Source organism: Apus apus, chromosome 1 (genome assembly GCF_020740795.1).
Source record: "Apus apus isolate bApuApu2 chromosome 1, bApuApu2.pri.cur, whole genome shotgun sequence".
Taxonomy (NCBI): domain Eukaryota; kingdom Metazoa; phylum Chordata; class Aves; order Apodiformes; family Apodidae; genus Apus; species Apus apus.
The window spans coordinates 155,489,289-155,508,135 of record NC_067282.1 but is presented as its reverse complement, the minus strand read 5'-3'; the positions used below and the strand labels follow the sequence as shown (position 1 = coordinate 155,508,135).

Below are 18,847 nucleotides of genomic sequence, written 5' to 3'. Positions count from 1 at the left end.
CGCTCCAACCCCAGGGGGCGCCGACGAGCCGCCTGCGCCGCGGGGCGGCCGGTGCCGGGGGGACGCGGCGGGGCGGGGGGCGGACCCGGCGGGAGCGGGAAAGCGGCGGCGCCGGGGGGGGCGATGGAGGGCGCTGGGGAGCGTGGGGTGTAGTACAGTGCGGGAGCAGGGGGTGGCCGTCGGTGGGAGAGAGGAAGTCTGGAGGAAATAAAATACAGGGGAGGGGAAGCACTGGCAAAAGTGGGTCTCGTGTCGCGTGCAGGGGCGCAGCTCCCCTGAAACTGCAAAACTGTAACTTACTTGTTTTTATTTTTCTTGAATCAACAGAACTAAGGGGGATCACAGCTGTCCTTTCAAACAGTGAGTTTAAGGCAGTGTGTAATTTCTCCGGGCATGCCGTAAGCTTTAGCTAAGGGGTAGATCGCAGAAGGCGCTGCTCATATTTCTCTCCCTCTGCTGACCTCTGCACGTGTTCACAGCCCAGCTCACCAGCTCTATTTAAAACTTCAGCCGGATCCCTTCCCAGAAATATATGTAAATGTACACAGGAGGGGGCTTAGATGGCCTATTGTAGCTGGATATGTGGGTATGTGCATGAAGGACTTTGGTCTTTCGTGATCACAAGCGGGTTTTAGTTCTATAAGCTGGGCCAAAGGACAAGTGCTGAGTAAAGAAAGTGGCTTGTCCAGGGTTGTTGAAGAAACCAGTAGCTGAGGCAGGAATCAAACACCAGTCCCTGGGGCAGCCATGGATCTGACCAGCCACCCCGGGCAGGTTGAATCAAAGGCACCTTGAGTTGTCTGTTCAGATGGACTTCTGCCTCCTCAGGTAGAAGGAGAGTGGTGTGGAAGCAGGCTAATGCATAACTTTCCTATACTTTTAAAGAGCAAAAAGGAAAATTATAAAATAGATGTGACACTAAAGTATTTCCATTTGAGAGAGGGTGGTGCAAACACAAGTCAAAGCCACAGTCATTTTCTCAAACAGGCCATGTTCAGGGCAGGGAGCAGCGCTGGAGCCTAACATGGACTTTCACAGTGAATGACAGGGGTGCTATCAGTGGTGACAAGGCCACAAGTCTAGTAATTTATTAACCATTTATATAATTTGGTTTATTCACCATTACGCAAGAAATTGCAGTAGTCTAGTATACATAGAGTGCTGCAGCTGATTTGTTCTCTTTTAAAATAATCAGTGAGTTTCTCCATTGAGCTGCCAAGTTTTGCCAAAAATACCAACTTGCACATATCAATGTAGGAACACATGGACTGGGTCAGACCAGAAGTCCATCTTGCCCAGTCCTCTCTTTCTGGCAGAAGCTGGCAGTGGACATCTAGGTAAAAAGTAAAAGCATGTAGTGATCTGGTCTGGCCTTCTACCTCCAGCCATCTGTGACTGAGGGACTTCCCTGAGCCAGAATTCTCATCCTTCTGTTTCACATTGCATTTTATACAACTTCAGGTAGCCTGATAAAATGTTCAAGTCTAAAATATGAACACGAAAGCTCGCATTTATGATGTATTCTTCCTCTAGATAACCCAAAGTGACCAGCAGTCCCAGCAGCCCTAAGCAAAGTGTGTAAAGCATCCCCTGGAGGGACCAGCAGTCTGTGCAACCATGCAGCTGATGCTACAGCATGGCCTAGTAGCTCTGAATGGAGAATAACAAGGGGGAGATTGATGGGACCTTTCACTCCTGTGATTCCTTGTAACTTAGGTGAATATATTCTGGTATCAAAACACTCTACATTTCCTGAGAAATTATTATGACAACTTCACCAAAGGCCCAACTGTATCTTTTTATCAGCTTGTTCCTAGGCTTGATTTTTCCTTTGTCTAGTTAAGTAGTGTCTCACATTCCCAAGCAAAAGCCTAAGAAAAACCTTCCAAGTTGGAGTTCCGTTATTTTCTGAAAACCTAAACTCAGAGAATCTACATCCAGGAAATATTTACCATATTGTCTCATACATGCCTCATATCTACCCCACTCAGCTCCCAAGTCCCAGCCAAAATGATGACTGTGTTACTTCTGGTTCATTTTGAAAGATTTCATGTAAAACTAGTTCTTCCCTTTCTCTCTGGAGGTTATTGTAGTGTTACTGAACTTCTTTCCATAAACTCAGGCCCTGGGAATCCTTAAATAGCTAGTCTGCATCCTCATTGTTTATGACTGGAGAATGTTTGCAAAACATCTGTCCTGCCAGCCTCCCCCACAACCATTTAGACATAATCCATTCTTTATTTTTGTTCTCATAAATTGCTTCATCCAGGCCTTTGGAAAAAAAACAAACAACAACTCTCCTGCCTATGTTTTGATAGATTTATGGTATGTAGTTGGCTGCAACACAGGATGGGAATCTCTGTTTTGGATTTACCTTCAGAGACTTGAAGGGCAAGCCCACTTCATCCTCTGTTCAGGGCATAATTTGATTTCTGCACTGTTCCTTTATCACCAGTTTTATTGTCAGGAAACCACAGGCAAAAACAAGCTGAAGACAGGGTATTCTGGGTACTCCCCAAGGCGCCAAAGTCCTTGAGGTGCATAGCTGTTCTTTTTCTACAAATCTTAATAGTGCTACAGCATGTTGGGAAATGTCTGGAAGTCTGTGCTTGCATGTAGAGAAGATACTGTGCAAATTAGACACGAGCTCATTTATTATCTCTGAATTTGGGGACTGAGCTGTCTCTTACACTCTAAATAGTTTTGCAAAAACATCCCCAGGTTTCCAAGGATCTTGTCAGAAGCCAGTGCAATGTCTTTCAGAGTTCTGGAAATTCTAAACATACCTGCTGAATAACAAGGTTTTGAGTGCCCAGTTCCAGGTGTCTAAAAAACTACTCTGCAGAAGATAGATGTTCACATTTGGTCCCTGGTATCTGACACATCTTCAGTCTTGAAACATGATGTACAGACCAAGGTTATCCAACCCTACCCACCCTCTGAATGTGTGAACAGGACATTCTTTGCACTGATGGAGAATAGGTTAAGGCTCTGTGTTAAACATACTTTCTTCTCTGTCTGCATTCGTCAGGCATTTAGCATAGTTGAAGACCAAATTCCCCACCCGTTTCAGGTGGACTGCTGTAAAAATAGGACACCTGATCTTTATAGAAAGAGCTTCCTCTGGTAAGCAGAAAGAATGACTGAGGGTATTCACACTCAAGCAGACTGAGCTTGTCAACTCATTTTGAATGGGACACAAAACAGCCATCATTGAAGAACAGAGTCAGATTTCACCTACTGACCTAGGTTTGAAAGGCAGCAGCAAAATGCAGAAGTTCTGGTCTCTTCAGTAAAGCTGACTTGCATGTGCTTTACTTCATTCTTTCTGGCAGCATCCCACTGAGAAAGGCTTAAGCAGATGAAAATAAAACATTTTCCTCTTTTTTTTTTCTTTTTTTTTTTTTTAGAGAATTAACTCCTCTGAGGTCTCCTGCGAGCATACAACCTTCTCCTATGCATTGGAAGACTCCTCAGCTGAGTATTTCCACGCCTCTGGCTCTGCAGAGCGTTCATTCGGATGGGAAGGACAGTTTTGCTGATGACATTGAGGCGTTCGTCCAGTTCTTCTAGCCTTTTCCTTATTGAATGAACTTCCCTCACGAGATTGTCCACAGCTGCAGAGACAGGACGGAGACTACAGAGAGAGCAAAACAAGAGACTAACTCAGTGTGGGGAGTGTTCCTGAGCATGCAACATAATTTATTACCATGACCTTGTGTATTTGGGTGGGGAAGGTGCAAGAAACCATTAGAAGATGCTTCCAAATCCACCTTAGGTGGTGGGAACTCACCTGAGGTGCCCCTATCTGAACACAGGAAACTGTGAGGTTCAGGACCAGCGTGGGTGATGGTCCTGCACTTTCCGTTGCCACCAAAGTGCAGCTGGCTCCTTGCAGAATGACAGCTGGTTTATGAGCTCCTAGGAGCACTTCACAGCACTCCTGCTTTAAGGAGGGAGATGAATACCATTCTGCATGGCTGGAACCAGCAGGGGTAGGGGTAGAGAAGAGATCAGCAATACATGGGGTCACCTATGAAGACTTCCCAGTGAAGGGCTGGCTGCTGTGTGCCGTGATGCTGCTGTGATTGCACAGCCCCCTGGTTGTTCCAGGCTGGCTGCTGTGATTGCACAGCCCCCTGGTTGTTCCAGGCTGTGCCTCTGCCTGAGCTGAGGGAGGTAGGAGAGCCAGATCTTACATTAGGATTTGGCAAAGTGAGGGCTGCACTGATGCACCAGCATGCTTGGGGGTAACCCTGACCCTTCCTTTGCAGGGCTTCCTCTTAGTCTCCCTCTGGATGTTACAAAACTCTGATGATCATTCTAATCTTACCTGATATTAACTAATATTAATTAGCCTCACTGTTAACCAGGAGCAAACATGGAGGCTGGGCCAATAATTCTGAGGGATTACTGTTAGTCCTCAGCATTTCTAATGGATCATCCCATGTTCTTACCAGCAAGCTCTTAATTCAAAGCCCTGTGCATTAAATATGGCTGAGTAGTCTCATTATACCTCTTGGGACTAAACTTAGTGCTTTCCAAATATATGACTTAATGTTGGCCCTGATCATATTGGACACTGACAAACTGTAGCACTGGCAGTGTGAAAGTTGTGAGGAATTCTGTGCTAATAGCAACAGCCACCATACAGTCAGGGAGAAATCCATTTTATGTCAAAGGCTAGCACACAATCTACTAGCTACAGTTAGTAACTAACTCTTGAAACCCTGATTTGTACAGATACTATGTGATCACCTGACTAGTGCCATTTTATTCTAGCCTTTCCTCTTTGACTGGTTGAGTGCATAGCAGTTGTGGACAGATTCTTCAGATTATTTTTTTTCCCCCATTTCTTAAAGAGAAAGCTGAGTTATGGAAGAGGACTACTTGCTTTAGAAAAACTCTGGTTTAAGTGATAATAGGTTTCTAGTAGTTCCGTGTATTCACTACTCGTTTATCTTTTTCATTGCTTATTCCACTTTGTTTCTGGAAGTCTGAGATTAAATTTTTTGAGTGTGATCAATTGTTAATATTTCCTTCAATGCAAAAGGGGAAATATGAGGACATGAACTAGTGAATAGCTTTCTCAAATGTGAGTGTTAAAGAGATTGAAATCAAAACATCGTGGGCCAGCTCAGTTTCTTATCCCTGTCTTGTGGCCATGTGTGGATTTCTAGGACAATTCATTTTTCCAGTTTGTTCTCACAGGAGTGAGGTGCTGAGGACAGCTTACATTTTCTTCAGGATAATTCTTATAATATAGTCATGGCAATCTGGAATATTTCACAATAAATAGTATGCAGAATATGTAGTTTACTAGGGTAATCAGAGCTGCTAGCACAACAGACACCAAGTCAGTGCAATTCACCTCCCCACACTTGAGTGATCTGAAAGGTAAAGAAGATGAATCCTACTCAAGGAAGGACACCCAGGACAGGACTGAATCCCACTTCCAGATGAAGGGAATTACCTGGAGAACTCGGGCAGTAAAGCGTTTGGGTTGTTCAGCAGGGTGTGCTTCATTTGCCAGAAGATGCCGTTCCCCCATTTCTCAAGTGTTTGAGTAATGCTGTTAATGCCTTCTATGTTGACCTTGTCAGCTAGGTTAACAGGGCATCCATGGAAGAGAGGAAAATAAATGTGACAGAACAAGAAAACGTGAGCCAGTGGTCTGAGTTTGATTGCACTCCCCATCACTTGAACTGAGTCACAATGAAATGCCAAATATTAAACATACGGGGGATCTAAATTTAAAAGCATAAAACTCTCCCTCACAGCATTGTTCTATGCCTCCAGGTGCCCACGTTTTGTGCTGTCACTGGACACCTCAGCTGCATATTTCTACAATCACTTTTCTCTCCAGAAATCTAAGCAGCTGCTCAGGAATCAAGAAAGAGTACTCATGAATGAGCACTGTCCCACTCCAAGGATAAAATAGGCAAATCATAATCTCTGAGTTACTGAATGTCTCTCAGGCTGACCCACCACCATCTCTTACCGCCTTCTCTGTAGTTCCATTTCTGATGATGGTCCAGAAAGTCCTCCTGGGATTTAGTGCAGGGCAAGAGGATACAGAAGAGGAAAAGAAGAGTCACCATGATAGCTGTTTGTAGGGCCTTAACTTTCCCCTGCTCTGTGGAGACAAAAAAAAATTATCTCGCTAACTGCCTTATTTTTCACTTTCCTCTTTTTCTCCTTCTTCCCCCTGTCATCCCAACACAAAATTTCTCTCTGATGATGCATTTCTTTAAAACACTGTTCAAGTTGCTCAGCCTAGCTATTACAGAAGTACAAGGACTGTTCTTTCTCACATGTTCAAACCTCCTTACTTTTTTTCAAGCCATTGAGTGGTACAGAAATGCTTTATCAACTGCTGACAACTAGGAAAGTAGCTTTGCTTCTTATGTAGCCACGTGGGGATAGTGCCTTTTAGATGTTCTGTTAATGCCAGGAGGAGGTGCCACAAGGCACAGGAATAGCTGCATCCCCACTTTGCAGTTAGGGAAAGCAAGGTTCAAACCAGTGAAGCAATTCAACAAGGATTCAATAGAGGCCGGAATACAAACCTGTTATTTTTTATCAGATACACTGACCAGTGGCAATAACTGAGATGCTGCTCAGTGATGGAGCCTCAAAGGCAACCTCACCCCTCATGTACCGTCTCCACCTTGCCCTGGTGTGAGGGGGTCTGGTCTTGCTGAGCACATCTGTAGAGTAGGCAAGACATGTACATATGAACTGATGTGAGCATTGACCTAAGCTCCTCATCTTTCGGGTTTACCAGCATGGTAGTTTTTTTTCTGGGTTAACAGTTGGACTTGGTGATCTTAGAGGTCTTTTCCAACTGTGACGATTCTGTCATTCTGCGATTCCCAAGCCAATAAAAGTCAATCCTAACCTACAGGCCCTTTTGGACAAGTACCATCTCTAAGTGTAAGAGGACAGATCAGTCTCTCCACAGCTTATTCATGCTAATTTGTCATTCTGTCTTAATTAAGTAGTCCCTCAGTGTTGAATCTGGTATTTTTTTCTTTTTTATTTTAATGTCGTGACCAGCTGTTGTGGTAGAAACTGGCTGGAAATACCAATTATGCACATATTGCACATAGAAAACAAAAAAAATGCATTGCCAAATTCACAGGGTTTACTTATTATTTCAGTCATCTCTAGTCACAGTGATGGAGGGGTTCATGTGAGAAGTAGGCACATTCAGAAAATACAAATGATTCCCCTGTTCAGGTACATGCATCAAAAGTCTAAGACCTCACTGCAGATTATGAAGATATTAAGTTTATTTTTGAATATGATACAGCCTTCATCTCCTAACCATCTGGGAAGAATTCAGCCACCTCAAAACCCGCTAGGATCTGTAGCAGATAAAGCAGTACATAAATAAATCCTTTTATTTTGTGCCTTTCTGACATTCAATCACTATTGTATTTTAATTGCATTTATTTTTCCATATACTTTAAATAGCAGTATGAATTTGCCATAGTGATGGCAAATGTCATGCTACTTTAAAATTATTACTTTCCACCTGTCAGGATGCATTTTGTGCTCAATATTCTTCTGCTAACCGCAGTTAAAGGAAACATTCATTTAAAAGAAACAAATAAATTACCTTCTTCCTATCTCACACACACATTCGCCTCTTCTTCCTCCCAACTCAGAGCTGCCAAAATAAAGATGTCTAAGAAGGTTTGATGGTATCACTAAGGAATGTAATGAATAGGTCTTCATGGACCTACTTGAAACTATTTGGATTGACACCACAGCTCCTCTGCCTCTCTGCAATTCAAGATAAATACTCCAGTCTTTAGATCTTGTTTTTTCCTCTTTCTTTTGATGACTATGCACTGCACATGCCTTTTTAATCCTCCCTGATGGGAAGAGACTTACCAGACACAAACATCTCTAATTGCAAATGATTTGAAAATGCTGCTAACATCAAGGTCCTGGTGTGGCTTCCCAGCTCATTGTGAAACATGCTGAAGAGATTATCCATTCCTTATCCTTTCCACCTCCCACCTGTTTCAATACCCCAGGGCGAGGATTCTTTGATCTTTCTGTGTTTGTTAAAAGAAAGGTGGGGATGAATTCCACCTATATTTGATACTGAAAATCAACCCTACTTGTTATCAAACTTTTTAAAGCTTCACATGTCCAAATGAATCACACGACCCACACACACTATTTGCAGGTCACTCCATGGACCAGTTTCTTTGTAGCTTTGCTCCCTGCATTCCTGAGGGCCTACTGTAATTTATTATCATAGTAAACATCAGGTTACAATCGTCTCTGAAATAGATTCCTGTATCTCAGACACTTAACACAGAAGTTGAGCAATCTCCCCTCTCTTAGGTGGAATTGTAGAAGGCAATTCATATTCACTACCAAGGTTTCTAGCAGAAAAAAGTCTGCAGGGTCATTAGTAATAGGAACCAGATCCTAAGCCCATTGAAAATACATCTTCAGGTCTGTTGCAGTGCTGCACTGGAAAATACTGGCAGGGTAGAACATGGATTGACAAGCAAGGAACACTCTCTTACATCCTTGGATAAAAAGGCTTTTCTAAGTCCAGAGAATAACAATAACAACGTAGTAGCTTTGTTATTGTTACTACTAATTACAATAATATGTCAAGCTCTCTGTCAGAAAATTACATCATATTCTGCCCTTGCAGCAAGGGTAGGCTCAGTGATTCACTGGACAGTCCCTTCATCTGCAAACAATGAAGACAGACATACTCAGCTCATTATTACACAATATATACTTTTTTTCTTTTCTTTTCTTATTTTAACCTCTCAGTTCCTTGCTCTGGCATGATAAAAATGTTCTGCTACCTCAATACCCTGAGCTCAGCCCTGCTAGGATTGGCAGCTGTGCCATCCAAGCCTGAATCTCTTCCTAAAGCAAAAGAGAACTGCCATGATTTGACTCCTTTCTCTTTCTTGCTCTTCCAATATACTTCATCTCACACAGTGAGGAATAGCAACAGAGCACTGAGATTTCACTGGTACCTGCCCCAGATTTTCATCTCAGAAAGCCAAGCATACCCTGGGCTGCATCAAAAGAAATATGGCCAGCAGCTTGAGGGAGATGATTCTTCCCCTCTGCTCTGGTGACACCCCACCTGGAGTACTGTGTCCAGTTCTGGAGCCCCCAACAGAAGAAGAACATGGAATTGCTAGTGTGAGTCCAGAGGAGGGCCACGCAAATTATCAGAGGGCTGGAGCACCCCTTCCATGAAGACAGGCTGAGAAAGTCTGGTTTATTCAGCCTGGAGAAGGCTCTGAGGAGACCTTATAGCAGCCTTCCAGTACCCTGGAGAGGCTCACAGGAAAGCTTTTAATAAGGGTGTGTAGCAATAGGACAAGAGGTAATGGTTTCAAACTGGGAAAGGGTTGATCTAGGCAAGACATTAGGAAGAAATTCTTCACTAGGAGGGTGCTGAGACACTGGAACTGTTTGCACAGGGAAGTTGTTTATGCCCCTTCACTGGAAGTGTTCAAAGCTGGGTTGGACAGGACTTTGAGCAACCTGGTCTAATGGAAGGTGTCCCTGCCTGTGAAGGGGGGTTGGAACTAGGTAATCTTTAAGGTCCCCTCCAACCCAAACCAGTCTGTGATTCTGTGATTTTGACACAGTGAGGGAAAACAGGTGACGACTTGAGTTCACTACTGCCTGTGGGTTGTGCTGCCTGCTAAGGTATGAGGGAGTTGCCTGGATTATCTTATTCTGGTGCCAAACCCAGCTTCATTTTAGAGAACACTCTCTCCCCTGAAGCTTAAGGAGAACACACTGTTCCTTGTGCAGACATGCGAGATGTTGCATTGCGATTCAGAGGTTGCCTGCCCCTTGCGTATCAAGAGGGCTTGAAGCCTTTTTCTGTACTTCTCTAAACACATACCCTCTCCTGATGACATGCATGAGCATCCCAGTGTGCTAGCTGAAGCCTGTTTGCTTTGAGAAGAGGATTTTGTTCATTAGAGTTAGCAATCACTGTAGTGATACCTAAAACGAGGAATTTTTTTCTGCAATATTGGACTGCCAGTGAATTAGCTTTGTGGTTTTCCTTTGAGACCCATTCTCCTCTCATGATTTTCCCAAGTTCCTTTCAAGCTACTTTCAAACTGAAGCTGAAGAATGATATTGACTTTGGGGTTATTTGCAGAGAAATAAATTATACTTTTAAATTAATCAGGGAGTTTGATCTCAGGTAAATCATAAATACATAAAATGTAGCTCTCACTACAATAGTAAAGGATATTTAAATATCAAAATTAGTTTAAGATTTTCCATTTTGTAAAGGATCTCAATAGATAATGAAGGTATTTTTGCAGACTGTTAGAATTTTTTAATCTTTATTTCCATATGTAATATTTTAAGAATGTTTTAAGGTTATATTACTTACATACACCCAACCAAAATTTCCTGGTTTATGTATAAAGGCAAAGTAAGTTTAGGTGTTATAAATAAAAAAAGGTTCACATTAAAAAAAACCACATAGTACCCACACACAATTTTTTAATTAATTCCAATTCTACCATGGGTCCCAGGCTGGAGTACTGAAAAGACTCTGAGCCATTAGAAGAGAAAGCTGCCAAGATTCTGAGTCCAGAACAATCAAAGAATTTGCAAGCTCTGCTTGCTGAGCGGATGGCATTTGTTAGCTCTCCAAGCAAAAAAAAATCAGGGTAATACAAACATTAGCATATGCTTGTAGCATTATGTAATGGTGGAAAGATCAAGAGAAATGCCAAAAACAGTTTTAAAAATTGGCTCCTACAATATTAACCCAGCCATAGTGGTACTGCTAGAATATCACCTGTTTCAAAAGTCCTTGCTAAAAATCTATTGTAATGTATTATTCTCCAATTTATGTGTGTGTGGGTATAATGCTGTATGTTGGATACTTGTGCATACCCAGCTTTGCGTTATGTAGGAATAACAGTATCTTGACTCTTTCAAGTTTGGCAACATGTTTGAGTTAAATAGTGACTTCATATAATTCAGAGTTATACTGCTCATTTTCTACCTGGATGTTGTGTGAAAGCAGAGTACCTGAATCTCTCAAATAGCCTGAGCATCCTGCTAAGAAAAGGGATTTAATTGACAGCCCCAATGATGGACAGCTGGTGTGATGCTGCTGCCAGCAGGCAGGCATACAGATGCTAAAGAAGAAAAAAAAAAATTTAAAAAAAAAAAAGCGCCATCCAGGTGCAAAGCACACGTCTACTGCAAATCATAATATAAAGTACTGTTGGTTTTGAGGCATTAATACCTTCTGCCTTTTCTCCAGGTGTATCTACTTTTCCAGGATATGTCTTATCTCCATTTATCTCTCATTCAGAGCTTGGTGCTTCCTCTTAAGAAGTTTCCTCTCTCTCCCTGGGTAGGCATCCACAGACTTTACATCCTCTACGTCTGCCTGTCTGACTGTCTCTAAGAATTCATTCACTCTTGCTTGCTTGCTTCTTTCACTCTGTGCTCACACCTGTTCTCTGGAAATGTAGGTAGCAATCCTCCAAATTCCAAGTCCATGCCAGTCTGCACATGTTCCCTCCTCTCCTGGCTCTTCCCAGAGGTGCCCTAGAATCCCTCAACACAACAAGCCCTTTTCAAGGTGCATGGATGTGTCTCCTCCAGAGGAAGAAACAAAGTATTCCTGGAAAAGAAGGCAGAGAATTGCATACAAGCATTACCTGTGCTCTTGAGGCCAGTCCTCCTGTGACAAGGCTTCCAAATCTCTGCCTCCCAGCTCTTCTCCTACTCACCACCCCCTCTGCATTTCAGCTTGCAGTGGGTGACTTGTCCCTCTTTATCTCCCTGCTGTCTGCTTTTCCACAGTCTTTCCGTGGAGCCTCCTCCAGCTGTACCTCTCCTGCCCTTCCCTCCCACTCCTGCAGGCTAGCCATCTCCCCCACACATGGGAGCCTTATGGGAAGGCAAGCCTGGGTGATGGAGCCCTCCTCAAAAGCAGCTCATCTGCAAAGATATCCCGTATATCTTTGTCCCCAGTTCTTTCGGGCAGCTCTCAACCACTGGCTCTCCTGCACATCTGTATGACTTCTCTTACCAGTCACAGTTTCCGCTATGCAGCGCTTCTCTCTGGCTGCTTGAACCCTCCGGCCATCCAGCCATGAGTTTGTTCACTGTGTTGTTCCTGCCTTTTAACAAACATGCCAATTAAGTCCCTGCTGATTAGTTCATTCCTGATGCGCTCTGCCAGATCTATTTCTGGTGGAATAAACAAGGAGGGATGAATCGGCTGCAGTGTTATTTTTTTTTTTTCCCTGCCCAACACATCCCCATCAGGTCCATGCCTGCCAAATCAAACAGGCTCAGGTCTGGTCAGTACTCAATAAAGAGATCTCTGAAGGAACACAAGGTGTTAAAGGGATGTGAAGCAGGAGGTGGACAGCTGACACTGGTCCAGTGTCTGTGTCAGACTGACATTTTGCTGTGATTTGAGAGGATGTGCAGCCACCACAGCCCAAAGCTGCACAATTGCTGCACATCCAGGCTCACGACTAGACCCATAGCACTTCTTGTGCCTTGGCCAAATCTGCATTCTTCCTGATATTACTTCTCCAGTATCAGCTGGCAACAACACTCTCTCTCTTTCCTGACCAGCCTATTCTTATTTAACTCCATTTTCCACAGCCAAAACGTCTGTATGCAGCAGTGAGAAAAAAATATTATTTTCTCCCAAGGCGAATGACTGTTCAATGAATCAAAATAAAAGCAAACAGCCAGAAGTAAGGAGCCAGAGGATAAGTGCAAGTGTTGCAGACAGAGCAGTTACAAGCACAGTATGATTGCAACAGAGTGGTGCTGGTTTACCCCCGGTCAGGAGCTGACTGGGAGGAAAGCTGAGTGGCATCCTTCTAAGCAGAGTCCATAAACATCACCCAGCCCAATCACGTAAATCTATGCAAGAGAGGTCCAAGTGGGATCACACTCCAGGGCATCTGCTTCTCTGACACCATAAGCACGTGGTTTTGGCTGCTCCTGCTCCCCCAGTCCTGCTGGCTATGTGGCAGGGAAATTTCTGAGAAAACTGCCTTGTTTATGGAGCCTTGGCACTGACACAGCAGGACGCTCATTTGCAAAGTTATAAAACACAGTTTTCAAAAGCTGCCCACAATATACAGGCTTAACAGAGACCAGCCTCCAGAAGAACTGGAAACGTATTTTTTTCAAGGCTCAAGCAAGCAAACAGAATGTCCAGGCAACAGGAAATCATCTGTCTCCAGCTGTTCCCCATTCAGCACACAGCAAACACAGTCTTGTTATGCTGCCCTTGTAACTCACTACGAAGAGGAAATAAATCCCTGACGGTCAATGTGGAATGAGGACACTGGATGGAGAAGCACTCTAAGCAAGAAGCTGTCCACAACATGACACGGGGACACCCACTGAGCAAACCTGATGGGGAAACCCACACAGACACAGCAAGGCACTCCTGAAACCCTGGTCCAAATCCATCCTGTGCTGGGGAAGTGTGCCTGGTAGTTTCTTGCTGGTGGCGTGCTACCTCAGCACAGCTCTCAGAAGACAGCAGTGTGTATTACAGAAATTCCCTGTGCCTCCTCAGGGATTAGTGGGGGAAGCAGGACAGGAGGGAGCTGTAGCACTTCCCTTCCCTGTCTTCACATTTTCAGTGATGTGAAAGGAACGCTGCCACCACCATGGCTGCTTTCATCTAGGGGTACCCAGGATCCACTGTACCACACTAAGCAGATACTGGGAATTTCAATACAACCAACTAGCAAGAAACTCCTTTTTGTTTTGGTTTGGTTTGGTTTGGTTTGGTTGGTTGGTTTGGCACCTTTTTTTCTGTTTTGTTGGGGTTTTTTGTTGTGGGGTTTGTTTTGTTTTGTTTTGTTGGGGTTTTTTGTTATTGTTTTTGTTTATTGCCACATTTCTGTGACTGTGTTGTAAGCAACTGCAAGGTGTTTGATCTGCTCTCCTGCATGAGGACTGCTGCTTGCAGTCAGTTCTCTAAACTTGAGTAGCCTCATCATGAAGTTTGCTTGTGATACGCAAACAAGCTATTGCACGTCTGTCTCAGGGTTTCTCGGGATACACAAAAGCTCCGAGGCAGCAAAATCCCTCTAGCAAGAATGACCTTTGCAGAAATATTTGTGCTCATTTCCCCAGACTGTGGTTCAGCCTGCAGCCTTTGGGCAGGTGCAGATTTAGCAAGCTGAGGGCAAAAGAGGCTCAAACCCTCCCTGTAACCCACTGTGCTTTGCAGGGTGTTTTGTGCCCTGGGCCACGTGGGAGAGCAGCAGCCATGAGCATCTCCCCAACATTGCCACTTGTGTCCAGTCCCGGCTGCCACACACACTGAGCCAAAATACCCCCAGAGTGCAAAAACTGGGTGCCATGAGTGAGATGGAGTCACAGAGGAATTACTGACATCCCACAGGGACCAGAAGGCAGGCTGGCTCCCAAGCGTACAGGTTAACAGCTGTAGGGCTGGAGACCTTTTAAAAGTCCCCGTATGAGCCACCAAGGATTTCAATAAAGCTCTGAAGTGCCACAGATGCTCCCGTGCAATTTCTAGGAGCATCCATCTTTGGAGCTGCCCCAGGGATGGCTGGCCACTACTGGACTCTGACTTGCCTCAGACCTGCACACGAGCTGGAGAGCAGCCTGCCTGAAACGGCTCCTCTCTCCCCAGCCTGGCTTACAGGGCTAGTCACCTCTCACCACCACTCTGCCTGCTCTCCTGCCTGCCTCTGTGCAAATCACCACTGCTTTGAGGTTTCACCCACATGACTGCAGCCATTTCCCTCTTACATCAGATCAAGGCAAGTTGCTGAGCACCTGTGAAGTGTTGCTCTCTTCCCCTGGTGCCATTTCATACCTGCTTTGGACTGCTGCAAATCAGTGAGCAAAATATTTCTGTTGCCTGATGCTTCCTCCCTTGCCCAGGCTGGGATGCCTGCATGTCACTGCTCCAGGCACAGGCACCTGCAGCAGGACGCAGACCACCCACAGCATCACCATGAACTCACCTGAGGAGGCAAGGCTGTCAGAGGAAGCCACAAAGAACATGAGGGGACATAGGTCTGGCACTGAGCACTTCATAATGTGTTGACCTGGCATTGTCAGACCAAACTGGTTAGAGGGAAGAGGGTAACTGAGGGTAACACATTCCTGAAGCCATGCATTCCTGCATCCAGTTTCCATCTGCTGCTGAGTTCAGGAGTCCCAATTCAGGACTTTCCCATGGCTTGCCCTGCAGCCTTACTGGTGACCCTGAGGAGTAGTGAGGGGGAGAGAGCAATAGTGGTTTTGTATATATTTGAACGTATTTCATTATTTTCTTTTTCATCATTATTGTTTTCATGAAAGCTGTGTAATTTGGTTTTCAACCCACAAGTCTCTCTCTTTTTCCCTTTCTGAGAAAGGAGAGGGGTAAATAGGGAGCATCTGTCATTCATTTAATTGCTGGCCCAGCATTAAACCTTGACAATTTTACAGCAGATGCTTCTTCCCCTTGTGCATAACATATTCCCTTAGTATCTACCCTCTCCTTCTCTTAATTTATTGCTTCTCCATTTCACACACCGCTGAGCCCTCTAGGCTCTCAGCCACAAGGCTCACAGCATGTAGAACAACACTGGGCTGGAAAAAGCTGTAATTTCTGGCAGGAAGGTGGCAAGAAACAAAGCAGTGGGGTGTGGGACCTCACCAGTTAACCCTGCCCTACTGCAGCCCAACACAAACCTCTTTCTCCATTTGTGTTAGCCCCATCTTTTACTAAGTGATTGGCAGCTGTACAAGGGAAATCACCACACAGAAAGGGCAGCACTGCTGGGACATTCAGTGTCAGCTGGTTCAATGGCTAAAGAAGAAGACAACTGAACAAAGTGACTGTGAGAGAGGAGGGGCATTATGCACAGCCTGTCCTAGAAAGAAATAAAGGAGGGGGAAAAGAGAAGATAGCTGCAACCTGTGTGCAGGGCTAGAGTTATGTGGGATTTCTGGACTAGGCAGATGTCCCCCCATGTTGTGTTCCTGCTGTTCAGGGACATCACCCCTCTCCTTTTGTGTGGACTGACAGTGAGAAGTTACTGAAAGAGGTGACCCTGAAAAGGTCTCCTTATGGGGTGTCCCACCATTTTTAAGCCAAGTGCAAAGTCTCCTTCACTGGCCCTGTTAGGTGGACCCTGGATACCACTATGACTTGTGTAAGTTGAGGGAATATTGTATACAGCAACTCCAGAACACTGGTATTTCAAAAGGCATGGATCAGGTCAGGAATTGGGCATCCAGCAGGACACAGCAAATTTGCCTTAGGCATGGTCTTCACCCTACCCAGAACAGCAGCTGCCCGTGTGGGCACTTTTTAAAGGCTGGTGGGTGCATGCTTTCATGATTTTTAGCTTCTAGCATTTTCCCAAATGACCACACTCTCAACCCGAAGCTCTCAGACTTCCAAGCTCGGCCCCAAGTACCTTATTTGTCAGCATCTGACTATTTAAAACTGCTTTGGAAAAAAATGAATAAAATAAACAGCAATATTCACATAAATAAATGATTTATTTGCAACTTCAGCTTTATATTCACAGCTTTTTGATTGATACTAGTACACTTGACAAGTCCAATTTGTATGCAAATTAGCCTACATTCACAATGTAGAGAAGGAAAACTTAATTTCTCATGCTTTGCAAATCGTTACAACCTCTGAACACTTTACTTAGTCATATCTTCCTCAAGAGCATTTGTTTTCACCACAAATCACTTGTCCGTGCTGTCCATGGGCTTCACAGAGATCTCAAGGCTTGGGGAATGTGCCCATTTTTGTGGGGATGCATGAAATTAAGAGTGGGCTATGCAAGCATACAAGGGTTGTAGACTGTGGGTTCTTGCAATGTATGTGTGTGTGCCAAATTTTAGAAGATCACAAATGAGGACACCAGCTTTTCCAGTTCCTGCTTCTGGCTGTTTTCAGCCGTACCTTGGCTCCCAGTTCTAGTCGGTGTCAGAAGCATTTTCTTAGAAAGAGCCACTTTGCTGGACAGCTCTTGTCCCTCTGTATCACACACTTTGCTAACTGTGACTTGAAAAGGATCCAGGATCTCTCCTGTAAATATTTACATAGATACAGGATCGTCACTGCTCTTAAATCAAAAAGTGAAGGAGGGGAAATGACATTTGGAACAGGATTCTATTCAGAAAGACCTGGAAGGGAAACAAAAATAACTACTCTGATGGCTTCTCCAGAGTTTGCCCCCTGGGACTGCCTCCACAAGTGCTATGTTCTCAGGAAGGTTCTGATCTGAAGCCTTGTGACATCAGTGGAAAAAAATCTCTCTGGTTCAAAAAGGTTTTTGAACAGATCCACTCTCTTTCCTGTTAATATCTAAAAAAATTCTCTTCACCAGCTAGACCATTTGGTGTCTCTCTTCTGGTCCTTCTTTATTGTTACGATGTAAAGAGTTTCAGGTCAGACCTGGACAGGAAAGGGTAAGTACATAATACACAATAGCGCCTGAAACAGGGGAAAGCAGCTGAAGATGCTGAGGAAACAAGTTGTGTTCTTTAGCCAGTTGGATTCTCTTTTGATGTATTTAGCCAGTACTCCTTTCTTTTCTCTTTGACAAAGGGGTCAGCCCTAAGATTTCTCACATAAATGATTTCTTTAAGAAATGGTGGTATCAGATGGCCTGTGCATGGGCCCGGGAATTGGGAAGCTGGAGCCCTGTGGCTTTGGGGAAGCCACAAAACCCTCCTTGTTCAACTTCCCCATCGTGGGAAAGTTCACTTGTTCGCTTACCTCGTAAGGCTGTGGTAAAGACTGAGGACAGCTTTGGAGAATGCCCTGGCACTCTCTTGTAATTAAGCAAGAAAAATAAAATTGCAAAATAAAAACATATGATTTATTCCAACCCAAAACTTCCCATGAACGAAGGCATGCATTTATATCAGGAACAACTTAAAGGACTGGCTCTTGCTGCGTAAACCACTTAGGACAACAAGTGTATTTTTGCATGTGTCTATGTTCAGCACCGTCATGCGGGTTGTCCTTGGTCACAGCTCCCGGCCAGCAGCCCCCGGTGCCCGGTGGGTCTCTGACCCTGTGAAACAACAGGGAGAAAACGAAGGGTGACTGAGCCAGTGAAGAGCTTTGGTTTTGATGGGAATCCCAAAGTTCAGGCTAGGTGGGAGGCTGTCTTTGCAGGAGAGTGGCACCTGCTAGGTGACGGTGCTGGTGCCGTCCCACCCGAGGCCTGCCTGCTCCACACAGGGGCAGCCCCACCAGACACTCGGGGCCTGCACCCCTTGTTACTGTTTCAAGTTAGCTCCCAAAATGCAAAGAGACTACCTTGCAGAAGAAGACATTGTTTATTGCCAGCTTGCACAAAGCTGTGGGCTTGGTGGACTCCCACAAATCAAGCACACCCTCCTTGTAATACAGGGTTTCTTTTATACACCCAAAATACGCGTTTGTCTTATCTCTTATGTGCACCGATACTGTTGTCTACATGCTTGCTTGGTGAGTTCTTTTGTGAGAAGGGGTCCTTCCAGCTCAGGGGAGAGCATTCCCAGTAAGTGCAACTGCTCCTTGTTCTCTGCCACCTGTGGTACCCACCTCCTGCGGCTGCAGACATTCACACGGCGCATCTCTTTCAGCATCACTCTCTCGCCCCAGCCTTTCACCTCTGGCTGCCCACTCTGAGGCCCTCGCCCCTGCCTCCCAGGGACGGGGATCCCCGGGGCTGCCCCGCAACATCCCTGCCCCTCTCCCCCAGAAGTGGCAGGGCTCGCCGTGCCGGGAAGGGAGAGCCGGGGCCCTCCGGCGGCCCCTTTCTCCGCAGAACTA

General features: G+C 44.9%; 1 protein-coding gene across 2 annotated transcripts; it reads right to left on the bottom strand.

Moving 5' to 3' along the window:
* Positions 1 to 1,150: 1,150 nt before the first annotated feature.
* Positions 1,151 to 12,169, bottom strand: LOC127379970 (uncharacterized). 2 transcript variants are annotated; one of them, XM_051608304.1, is made up of 4 exons: positions 12,083 to 12,169; positions 6,002 to 6,136; positions 5,474 to 5,603; positions 1,151 to 3,637 (listed from the first exon to the last, which is right to left on the bottom strand). In XM_051608304.1, exons 2-4 carry the CDS (start codon positions 6,099 to 6,101, stop codon positions 3,415 to 3,417), a joined length of 453 nt encoding a protein of 150 aa, XP_051464264.1. In that variant the 5' UTR covers positions 6,102 to 6,136; positions 12,083 to 12,169; the 3' UTR covers positions 1,151 to 3,414. The 2 variants fall into 2 exon arrangements, with proteins under 2 accessions (XP_051464264.1, XP_051464263.1); XM_051608303.1 differs by lacking the exon at positions 12,083 to 12,169 and adding an exon at positions 11,709 to 12,024.
* Between the last annotated feature and the right edge of the window lie 6,678 nt (positions 12,170 to 18,847).